The sequence below is a fragment of the Corvus kubaryi genome, unplaced genomic scaffold, assembly GCF_017639235.1.
Source record: "Corvus kubaryi isolate FWS band 111438036 unplaced genomic scaffold, C.kubaryi_AGA036_p1.0 37396, whole genome shotgun sequence".
In the NCBI taxonomy this organism is placed as follows: domain Eukaryota; kingdom Metazoa; phylum Chordata; class Aves; order Passeriformes; family Corvidae; genus Corvus; species Corvus kubaryi.
Window position 1 is genome coordinate 19391714 of NW_024581135.1, and position 12531 is coordinate 19404244.

The 12531-nt window shown below is 36.2% G+C and overlaps 1 protein-coding gene across 5 annotated transcripts in view; it reads right to left on the minus strand.

Annotated features, from left to right (window-relative positions):
* Positions 1 to 801: 801 nt before the first annotated feature.
* Positions 802 to 12531, minus strand: part of LRP2 (LDL receptor related protein 2) — a 118675-nt gene continuing 106945 nt past the window's right edge. For 4 of the 5 annotated variants that reach the window (XM_042041133.1, XM_042041132.1, XM_042041131.1 and 1 more), the window contains 9 exons: positions 12005 to 12124; positions 10004 to 10094; positions 9364 to 9431; positions 9085 to 9205; positions 6379 to 6508; positions 4296 to 4415; positions 4093 to 4200; positions 2766 to 2837; positions 802 to 2313 (listed from right to left, as the gene is read on the minus strand). In XM_042041133.1, coding sequence (XP_041897067.1) covers positions 2152 to 2313; positions 2766 to 2837; positions 4093 to 4200; positions 4296 to 4415; positions 6379 to 6508; positions 9085 to 9205; positions 9364 to 9431; positions 10004 to 10094; positions 12005 to 12124 — 992 coding nt within the window. In that variant the 3' untranslated portion in view covers positions 802 to 2151. The remainder of the gene's footprint in view (positions 2314 to 2765; positions 2838 to 4092; positions 4201 to 4295; positions 4416 to 6378; positions 6509 to 9084; positions 9206 to 9363; positions 9432 to 10003; positions 10095 to 12004; positions 12125 to 12531) is intronic. The other variant, XM_042041130.1, reaches the window with a different exon arrangement.

Below are 12531 nucleotides of genomic sequence, written 5' to 3' on the forward strand. Positions count from 1 at the left end.
AAGCTTAGGAATCCTTCACCATCAGATACGCTAAGCAACCAAAGCTACATACTACCTATCTACAGAGTAACCCAGGGACTTTTTTCTTCCATATCTTAAAAGTTAAAATTATTACAGGGGGAAAAATATGCATTTCTGATACATGGCTGACATATTAGCAGTTTCTTCCAACACTGGTTCCAAATCTTTTAGTTGACAAAGACTATTCCCAAAACTGATGCTACTTTTTCTCGTGGTATGCAACTGCAGGCAAGTCTTTTGGAAGTGTCAGATCTGCCTTCTCCCTTTAAAAAACCTTGGAAACCCTTCCTTAAGAACAGCGCCCTGTATCTCAAAGAAATCCTTACAGATGTGTCTGCTGTGTTGCAGACTCTAAGGAATTTTCTGCACTCAGAGAAAATGCTTTTAAATTAATGCACCCAGAAAAAAATGCTTTTAAAAAAACACAAAATGAGCTTAAATTAAAAAAAATAAAAGCATCAAATTCTGATATCAGATATGAAAGTTAATTGAAATAATGTTTTAATCACTTATGTCCATACTACCTTGATTATCAGTCTCTCAATAGTAAGAATTTCCTGATCCAAGGGCCAGTTTATTGAATGTGTATAGTGGGGCAGTTTTCACACTTACAGAGATACATCATCAGTATCAAGACAACATCTTACATGAAGAACTTCAGACAGTTGTGTGAAGCAGTAAGCACTATTATTTGACTTTATCTAAAGCACTGTTGTTTTCATCTCAGAGTGCACTGAAATCTCCACAACTGAAAAAAGTACATAGTCTTGACACAAAATATGGAATAGGAATGTGATAAAATAATATGTTTATTAGACTTATTCAGCAGCATCATTTTCCAGTAGTCTTTTCTAATCAGTCTGTTACAAAGTAATTACAAGCATTCTAATTAGAAATAGTATATATTTTGAGAATTTAGATATAAAACAATCAAATAGCAAAAGTCTCCATGATTATAAGTTCAGGAATCTTTTATATGAGTAGCTAAGCCAGGAATGCTGAAGAACATGTTCCTGTAATCAAAGTTTTCTCAAACAGTTCATGTTGTGGAAACTATCTTGGCTAGTTAATAGAGGAGCTAAAAAGATCAACAGTACATTCTGATGGAAGGTTATAGGAACAACCAGATAACTACAAAGACTTCGTTAGTAGAAATTGTTTCCCTTTCTATTAATATCCACCTCAGGAAATAAATAGTAAATAAAATTAAATTTTCACATTAAAAAAAACCTGAAGAATTTCTGAAATGAACCAATATCTTTCATATTTTGCTGTTTGAAAATAAGCTCTTATAGAAACATAGCTACTTCATAGTACAAATTACTTCCAGAGACTCTAGCCAAGAAGAGAGGTATTCTATTGATGAGCAAGAGAAAAGCTCATTAAGTAGCTGTGGCACTAAAATCTAAATATATCCAGTCTTTATAGGAACACTATTAATGGAATTGTGTAAATTGGAACCTAGAGGAAAAGTATGTATCTTATAGATTGAGAGGAAATTGTCTCAGGCAGTTAAAATATTGTAAGAAAAGCATTTTGTACAGGTAACTATTCAGCATAATAACCCTGCACTGACTCTTTCACGTTTTGTTTAACACAAGATAAAGAGGCACCCATTTTTATATACAGTAGTATATAAAATAGGTGGCAAATATGCCCAGAGCACCAGGAGAAGTTTTAAAAGGTGCTGTTATAAAAGAGATACTCTAAAGACCCTGTAAATCAGTAAAGTTCCTATATTTGCCTTGTTTGGTTCTTTTTTTTAGTTTTAGGCATTTATAGAATTAACTTAGCCCTAAATATATGGCAAATTCCATACAATTTTCTACTAGCAACATCACTGAACAAGATAATCTTAGAAAAATTTACAAATGTACAATATATTTATAACATTACTTTCAGACAGCTTCAGTGCAAAGATATACATATAGTACATCACGATATTTGTTCATAAAAATAGAAATTGGCATTTGTCAAAAAACAAGGCATAGTTTCAATGTACATCTCCAGCCACTGGCTTAGAAATGTATATATTTTTATAAAGCATTTGAATGTGAACCTTACTCTTCTGTTTATAAAAAATATATGTGCAAATGGATGTGTCTAATTTTCCCTAAATGAGTTACCTAGTTATACCACAGAGTCCTCTTTAACAAGATTGGCAGTGTCTTTAAATGTATCCTCTGTTGCCGTGTAAGCTAGTGGTTGGTCTCTCTTCAGAATAATCTTGGGAGGCAGTGAAGGAGAACGGGTAGGGACATTTTCTGTGTCCTGTTGCTGTTCCTTTTCCATCTGAAACAATAGTCGTAAAATCAAACCTTACATTCTAACGCGCCATACATCCAACATTAACTTTCAGAAACATCGAATAAATATTCCTAAAGTGAAATGTCATGGTGTAAATTATTTCTGCAAATCACCACCTGTAACAAAATTAAACACCTAATTTCACTTCAGATTGTACAGCTGAGTAAAAACAATACTAAAAACTTACTCCATATACTGGAACTTCTACTTTAATACTTAATGTCAGGAGGAGCTGTGCCGCCTGAGCTGAGTCTGCTCAACACCTCAGTGTGCATGACTTTTGGTAACCTCTCACAACCACTTCCTAACCTGGACTGGAATTTCTGTGCTGTTTCACATAGCAGCATAATCTACTAATAATCTTTATCCTATGAAAGCAAGAACAAAGTCCAGTAGTACATTAGCTAAAAAATAGAATTATATAATATAAACAATACCTCGGCATATATTGGGTTTTCAAAATTAGTGTTTTGTTTCTTTTTTCTCTTGAAGAAACTCCACTTTGATTCCTGAAACATAAAAATTATTAGAACTCTATACATTTTTCTCAAAACTTCTCTGGAAACTGCCATTACAATGTCTTGCATTGACTGCTACTGCAGTGATTTTAGATGGATGTTCTTAGATCACTATGTTGTAATTCTAAGCATGGAACCCAAATTTCTTTTTTGCTAGATAACCAAGTTATTTCACCTAAAGAAGTACTCATACAAGGCTAGGCAATCAAAATTACTAAATTACTTCATGGAAGCCTGTCATTCCAGACAAGTACATCAAAGAGTAAAAAACTGTCTCGAAAACAACACAAGAGAAATTATTGAGGGACATGAAACTACAATAGGTTGACAGAGCTGTCATTTCAAAGCCCATCAGAGGCACTTTTAGTGAAAAATGTATGAAAACAGTCCTGTACATAAGCCACCATCAGCTCATTCAGATGGATTTTAAGATATAAAAATGTGTCTTCCATGAATCATTAGTAATCTAGATGAGGCAATATTTTGATCTTGATTGTTAAAATGTTCTGCAAGAACATAGAGAACAATGTCTTAAAGGTCTTAAATGTCTTAAAGATCTTTGCTAGTTCTTTTAAATATGGATAAAATTACAAATAAATGAGGAAAAAGTCAGGACAGTACACTGACTAAACGTCTTATTTCAATCTTTCATATCACAACCCCCTGGGCTTTCACTGTTTTAAACAAAACTTCTTGTGTTTCTTGTGTTTTCTTCTCCTATTTCATAGGGGGGAAAGCAAACTAAAAAACCCCCCACACTCTGCTGCTTCTATCAAGGTATAATTCATTAAGGGTTTACAAATAATTGTTAAAAGTCTGAAGCAAAGCCTTAGTTATAATAATTTCTGCTGGGGAGCAGTGATAATTTACAGCAGTTACATGACAATTTTCAGATTAGTATACCTGCCCTCAAAATGAAGTACAACAACCAGTGAAAAGAAACTCTCTGTTCACTTCAAAATAACTAGGTGGGCCAGGAAGAAGAGGGGGTTTAATGCAAATAGATCCTTATTGTGTACCTTAAGTAACTCCGTGCTTGTGCTGCTTTTCTCTTATCAAACTGTTGCTGACTGGCTACAGTAAATCTTGTAAATATGGTCCAGTTAGCTGGACTTGATGCAGGTGATGTGCCAAGTCCATGGCATTATTTAAAGAGAATTGAAACTGTACTGCAGCTTCCCTAACAATTCCATTTTTCTGATCTGGAGCAGAAAACAAGCAGCCTTAGAGCATTTCTGTTTCCTACCTGAGGTACATCTGTACTCTGAGGGGTTTCCTTTGGGCTAGTAGATATGCCAGAGGAATACACAGGATTTTCAAAATTTTCATTTTCCTCACTGCCAGCTGCTGCTACCTGTAGGAGAAGAAAGAAAATCAACATTCTTCAAACAAGAAAAGGTGGTCAAAAGGGAAAACGAAAGGTGAAAGTCAAGCTTAAATTTATCTTACAAGTGTTGGCCGAACAACTGTAACTGCACCAGCTGTGCTGGTTCCACCATCTCTGGTTGTATACATTGGGTTTTCAAATGTGATTGGCTGTTTCCCTGACTCCACTGCAAAGTTTTCATTCTATGGAGGAAAAAAAAACCAACAATAATTGTAGTGCAATAAACACCTCCATACTCCTAGGAATTACATGTAGTCAAACTCTTCATCTTGGGGAACAACACGTTTACTTTCACACAGGCTTAGACAAAACCTAGTGTATGTTAAAATCTTAACATCAGTTTACTTTTACTCCCTGACTTAGCAGCCTGGACTACTGATTGTTCCAATATTACCCCATTTCCTAGCAGGACAAAAACCCTCACACACATTTCAATACTTGATCCAAAGTATTTTATGATGAGGAAAGACAACTTTCACAAATCATATCTTCAACAGGCAAGAGATATCAAAGGAAGAATAATCTCCAAATAAATATTTTAATTTAGAGACCTCAAAATGACATACAACTTAATAAGCAGTAGCTGATACATAGAAGAATGGGATTCACTCATTTTGTCCCAGCAAGGAGATTGCTATGTTTTTTGAGACAAAGTAGGAAGTGCAGTATGTCCCCTTACTTATGTGAGATGAGTTACATCAGGTAGAAGGATAATGAAAACAAAACCCCACCCAGACTCACTTGTCCTTCTCTCTGACACAGCCTCATCACAGAACTAGCAGGGAATAGCACAGGAATAGTACAGCAGCTAGTTCCTTAAACCTGCCTCATTTTCACAAACCACTCCATACCACATGGATTCATGCTCTGTGCTACCAGAACACAGCTTTTTATAACACAGGAAACTCTTGTCAGCTCCCTCAAACTAGCTTGACTAAGAATAGCCCCATTGAAAAATATCCCTCTAACATCTACTCATGCATATATGATGTTAAAATTTTAGGAGGCACATCCCACAGTTCTTCACTGCTGTACTCCAAACCCTTTGAATTCTTTCCAAGTGAATATAACTATTTTTTGTTTATACTCTGAAAACATAGGGAAAACTAACACCACGTAAGTAAAAATAGCCTGGATCCAGGTCTGCTATTCGCAATGTATAAACTGCATTGCTTGAACCTCAGCATGTCAGTGTTAGGCCAGAAAATGCCAAGTACGGTCAAGTTCTTTGTGCATGAAAAAGATTTGGGGTAATATACAAGCCTAAAGCTATTTTCCCAGTATTTACCGAAATGTTCATATGGGTGTTTTGTTACACAAGCTGCCTAGTTTTAACAAAGACTGTGTTTCTTCATCTAGGCAAAGGCCATTTATTTATATTAGGAGCTTATCTTCTCTAGCTGTTTCATTTCATATCCATTCACCATCAGTTTAGGGAGTTTCCACTTTATACTGGGCAGCAAGTGCTTACTATTCAAACATACCCATGATCTGCTTCCTACAAGTAAAAATAATTTGTACATTGTACTTCTTGGGGTAAACGGGAATATATTTCCCATGGAACATCTATATAGTATAGAAAACACAGGGATCTGCTATTTCTCAGATGTGCATAACAAAACACGGATGAAGTAGAGTTAGCTTTATGATGTCCCCATAACTATTAAAACATGACTTTTTAAGATAAATTAAGAAATTGTCAAATCTATACTGTGTTGCACAAAATAGTGAATCCTGTGGTTAGGCTTGAGTTTTACCTCTGAATTCTCTAACATACCACACATTTTAAATTGTTCTATGGAACACAAAGGTCCTAAAAAAATTCCCTGTTACAATGCTGTTATTTGTCAACTCATTCCCTTTATATTTCATGAATATGCTGAAAGAGGAAAGGGGGTAATTGACTTAATTTCTACTATATAAATCTTGTAAAAAGTCACATTATTTTAAAGAACATCCCATATTTGTCCTTACCTTCAAATTACAAAAAGCTATTTCAGGAAACTATCAATCATTGTTCACTTCTTTTTCTAGAACACATTTATCATCTCACTATAATTTTGTAGATAAAAGGCTCCCTTCTATCAGCTAACAATTACATTAAAAGAACACAATTTTAAAAATTGTTTGAGAACCAAGTCTTACCATTTGCATTGCTCTGTCTATAGCAGAATCTCCTCCAAAGCCGGAGACTCCTATGTCCATAGTCACATCTGCTCCAGATCGGAAAGTTACTCCATTGCCATTTTCACTAGATTTTACAAGACTGCTTAAACTACAAAAAACCCCAAACAAACAAACAAACAAAAAGAAAAATAAAGTAGAAGAGATTATACAGAGAGTTTATAATACAGGTTTTTTCACTTGTTCTTCTAAGCATAATTATCACTTTGAATTTTCGCAAGCTAGTGAGGGCACCAGAAGTTGTATTTCTTTATTAGTTCAGCAAGTTTTTTAACCTAAGTTAGCCCATTCAGAATCATCTCAACTACCTTTGTGTGCTCATGATGATGTCAAATTATTTCAGTGAATTACAATTCCCCAAAATTTATCTGCATTTTGACCACTCTTCAGTGTTGATTTAAAGACAAATGCATGAATCCACTCATTTTTTCAAATTCATTGAAACTGATTTTTAAAACACACATCTGAAATTGACAATATAATTCCACCAACACCTATACTGAAGATTTATGCATGCAAATCATGAAGATACCTACAAGACACTGTTTCATACAAGCAAATGTTCAATCTGTGTATAGATTTATGACAACCACAAGTGCACACTAGATATTCATGAAAAATATTGGAAATGGTCTGAAAGCACACTGTTGGGCTCAAAATAATAAGAGGAGTGAAAGATAGAAATCAGTAACCAAATACAGGACATTCCCACACAGAAATCCGAGCATGTAACTCCCACGTCCCCCCGCCCCCAAAGCATCTAACTCCAAAATGCTCCACAGTTAACCTCTGGTTTCATTTTGTCAAATTTGCCTAACGTGAAGGAAGGCAGAAGCACTGCCATTTGTATGTCCTCACTGGAGCTGGCTTGTGCTGGAATTCTTTCCTATGGCTGGTGCGTTGTGTACACACATTACCAGTCGGCCCTGTAGGCACCACCTGATTCAATTTTAAAAAGGTAAATCTTAGTTATGATTCCTGTACATGGACAAGTCCCATATTACAGGCAAAAGCTAAGCTATAGCTTGAGATAACTCCACTGCAAAGGTATGAGTTCACTGTTTAAAGAGGGACTGAGCAATGACAGCACTAAGACATATTCATGGCAGAAATAAATGAAAATCAAGCCTCACAGACAAAAAACTGACATCTCCTTTTCACATAGTCTCATAATTTATGTGGGAAGCATTGTTGAACAGTAAAGATCAAGTCAATACATTAAAATTGCAGCTTATTCACTATCTGACAATGCAGAAAGTTTCCATTCAAAAAAGCAGGAAACATGGAATTTCAGTGAGTAGCTTGGAGATCTCTTAAAATCTCTCTGTCCTTCAGAATTTACCTGCAAAAATATTTTGCCCCAATTTGACTACATCAACTCATGAATAAATGGGATTAGAATCATAGCATCATAGAATGGTTTGGGCTGGAAGGGACCTTAAGATCATCTAGTTTCAACCTCCCTGCCATTGGCAAGGACACCTTCCAGGTGACCAGGTTGCTCAGAGCTCCTTCCAACCCAGCCTTGAACAATGCCAGGATGGGGCATCCACGATTTTGCTGGGCAACCTGTTCTACTGTCTCACCAGACTCACAAAGTATTAATTCTTAATATCTAATCTAAACTTACTCTCTTTCAGTTTGAATCTGTTCTCCCCCTGTTCTGCCATTATGTGCCCTTGTAAAAAGTCTCTCCCCATCTTCCTTGTAGACTCCCTTCACCTACTGGAAAACCGCCATTAGGTCACCCCTAAACCTTCTCTTTTCCAGGCTGAACAAACCCAATTCTCTCAGCCTTTCTATGCAGGAGAGTTGCTCCATCCCTCTAATCATCTTGGTGGTCTTCATCTGGGCTCACTCAGTGTCATTAGCTCAGTGTAATCCTCCAGTGAGGAAGCAGTTATAGCTTCATCCACATTACTGATTACAGTGATTTAATTACATTGATTTAAGAGCCATTACTGGGAAACTGGTGCAAGGACTATGAAGATGTGCCTTTATGCCTTTTAAAACACATAATTTGCTTAAAGCTAAAAAAAATTCAAAGCATCATATTCTGATATCCTTTTTAAAAAATTAATTTAAATAATTTCAAATATATTTTCTTCATCTTCCCTTGATTTAAGACATCAAATATTTTTGATGACATTCCACAAAGCTGGTTTTCACTGGACAGTATGACTGTCAGCAGTGTAGTCATTGTCTCCAGCATTGGAACCAGGAGTTCACTACATACATGCCATATTTATTAGCAGATGAATACAGCATTGCAGATGAGCTCAGCCTTTCCATGTTAAAAGATCTCTTCAAATCATCTCATGTCAAAGTTTTATAAAAAACTAAAACATTTAACTATGATCTTTTGTATCTTTTTGAACTGAATATGCAGCTTCAGATCTGGTAAACAGTCTTCTATATTGCTCATTATTTAAAAGCTAATTTAGAATGTCAAAGGGTTTTACAATCATCCTTTGCTACACAATAATGATCAGCCATGGTATTGCTTGGAATGAAAAATTCACTGGAGCTGCTGCAACACTTCACTTTCCATATTCCACCAGAACGGGCACACAACAAAAAAAAAAAATTGATTTTCCAGAAATATTTAGAAACAATTATGCATTTGCAGTTCATTACATTCCCGCTCTGAAAGCCTTCAAAACATACCTTGGTAGCTTGGGAAGCGCTGGTAGAAGGGAGCCTGTTCGTCTGTAGTTAAAAAAGCCTCCAACCACTAACACTCCAATTATTATGATTAGTATGACTGTCAGCAACACTGCTACTGCTGCTGCCAAAGACAGAAGAATAAGAAAACGTTCAAGCAAGCATAGTTCAGTGCAAAAAAGAGCCCAGAGAATTAGAAGCCTGACCCTGAACAGGTGTCATGGTGAGGTATTACATGTTCTTTAGCTCAAATGTCAAGTGCAATATATACTTGAAGCTTACTTGTTCCAGGAGGGACTCCTTTTGACAATCCTATTTCACAATAATTCCCAGTGTATCCATAAGAACATCTGTAAATGTAAGAAGGACAGCTCACTGAACGGCTTTTAGGAAGTTTAGGATCTCAGCTGTATTATTATATTCTGCAGTGTTTACCTAAAACCCATGAATTTTAACTCCATGAACAGTAATTATATATTTCACTGACTGTATGTAAATATAGTGTGTCTGCTATATTCAGAGAATTAAAAGTGAAAATCAAAATTGCTGAGTCAGAAGGTCTGTTTTCAGTGGAGCATTGGTGACACCTGTTGGCTGTTCCAAGCAACATTTATTGAGAGTTACTTTTCCATTGTTACAATTTTTGGGTATAGCATTTTATTAGACTCTTCAGAGGTTTGCCTTTCTGGGTTTTTGGTTTTGGTGCTTGTTTGGGGTTTTTTTTCCCCAGACTGATGCATTTACATTACTTATTTGCTGATATTTTTATGCATGTGTTTTTCCGTAGTTGTTGTAAAAATGCTACTGCAGATGTATGACACCTTCTGTAGTGTTTCCAACAGATTTCAAAGAGTTTAATTGTTTCGTGAGACTAAATCAGCACAGTCTGAGCCAGAATTACCCTAAAAACATACTGACTTACTTGCATTTGGGAAGACTGCTTTCATCTATATAGCATGTTCCTCCATTCATGCACCTGCAAGCTGGTGGCATTGTGGGAGGGGATTCAATAGCTGCAAAATTCAAAAGCCATATAGACATTATCAAGACATCCTCAACAAACTAAATAATACCAATAACGCATTTTCTTTGTCTCTATAGATCTTGCATATGCAAACTCACAGGCTACTTTTCAGAATTTTTGGTTTTGATAGCACATGTGCTTGTTGCTCTTGTGTCAATTTTTTTCTGCCAAATCAGCTTAAATTAATTGAAGCAAAACCTGTTCTCAGAACATAATGACTTAGTAGAGTGTGGGCATAGTCAGCTCAAGAGCTGTATGTCTGCTCACTCTCTTTTGTTCATGCAATACAGACCAACACCACCCTTCAAACCTCTCCATTCAGAAAGCAGCAATGCCTTCTCTCTTTTGCCCAGACTCTTCCATTCTAGCAGCAGGAAGTTGCACGGAGAAGGCCAAACTGGAGTGCATTCACTTATGAAGAAAAGCAATGCATGGAAATGCACATACAGGAGGAGCATTATTTGAATGCTGAATCAAGTGGGAAAAAAAAATCATACTAGCCCTCAGTAAGAGCTCAGGATATGCTGTCAGAAAAGTGTGCTTAACCTAGGAAAAGCCCTGGACCTGAGTCATTATTATAGGCTATAGATTGAGGATGGACTTTGACAGTCCATCTTACGCAGATGAGTCAGATCATAGTACTTTTGTCACAAAATTGTAATCACCCAGAGGTACAGGAAGTGTGTAGCTACAATGTTTCTTACAGGTAAAACTCCCTTCAAGTCAATGGGGTACAGAAACAGGAAATGCAGAGGTTCTACAGGCCGTTTCTCAGTAACTGCAATATGAGCAAAGGGCCAAATAAACTAAATGTACGTACAAAGGCTATGTTTGGTCACTGCACAAGTGACTACACAGTTTTCTTAATTCCCAAAAATTTTATGTAAAGCAGTTTCAGCAAATATCAAATTCAGTGTCCCCAGAGCAATAAGCAGCAATTGGCAAATGCAATCAACACTGTGATTGATCCCTAACTTAAACAATATTGTATACATTCACTGACTATTACATATTACTAGCACCTCTTTCTGCAGCTCACACCATGTGGCAATAGGAATAATCACTAATAATTATTAAGAAAATGTAACTTAGAGGTAAGGCGGTGTAAAAAGTTATGACATTTTCCCTTTAAGTGCAAAAATAATATAATTCAGAGAAGATTAACCATAGGAAAGATGCCAGACATAATGTTAAAAATCATAATACATTAAAGATATATTCCAAGGACAAGCACAAGGACATCTACAGCTACCACCCACACCACTATAAGCTAAGAATGCAGACTCTTGGCTAGAGAGAAATAGAAATCCTGCAGTGGTATTTTCGTTCTTCTCAGTAAAGGCTGAGCAGTTCTATTTTATTTGTCCTCCTGGAAGCACTGTGAGGGTTTTGCTGCAATGCAACAATCAAGCATGAAATTCTAGTGCCTGAAAGGCTTTCCAGAGTATGATAATTATCTAGAAGTTCTCTCTGTCCACACTCTTGAGTTCTGTAAGTTTTGGTTTAAGTTTCTATGATACTGATTAAGCAAGAGCTTTTACAGAATTGTAAGCAAAATTATTAACAATAATATGTCAGAAATTCTTAGTTCTGAAATCAGCACATTCTGAAAAAAAATATTTTGGAATTTCAAAACAAAAATCAGAAAGTGCGACCACTAGTCTAGTTGGAGTGACAGACCTATATCCATTTTACAAATGACATGCAAAGAGATTAAAGAAAATGTACAAGGTGACCACAAATCAGTGATGACTGAGAATAAAAGCCAGATGTTCTGAGTCTACCAATATCTATTACATCAGTTAGCTTATCCCTCCATACTTCTAATTCAGTAATGCATTTGTATTCCTAAAGAAAAGCTTCTGTTGCTTTCATTTCCAGTTTGACAAATTATTCTACCTGCATCACATTCCGTACTGCTGCCTTCTAGGAACCGAGTCCCTTGAGGACATGAGCACGTGTATCCTCCTGGTCTCAGCAAACAGAGGTGGCTGCAGACATCTTTACAAGGATTAGGCACTGAAAAAGTGATAAAGTGATGAGGATTTTAAGAAGCAGTATTTCTGAGGTAAGGTAGGGCAATTCCATAGTCAGTGGTGTATCTTGTCAACACATCACATTTATACCAAAACCTTCCCTCTGCCTTTTCTATATTCTTAAGGGAGAGACAATGGCTACTGAGAGCTCACATAGCACCATGAACAAACTTCTTGAAGTATTAAATGATCAGCACTTTGCCAGGATAAATACATATTATGCTTGTCCTCATGATGCAGGGGAAAAAGAGAAAGGACAGGGCCATAACTTAGAGACTCAAAAGACCAGTGTGTGGTGTTCCACTGTTGATTTCATTCTGTGTGTGCAGAAAACACTTGTCAGCCTCTATTTCATTTTTAGGTCTTCAGAAACTAATACTACCATTTACT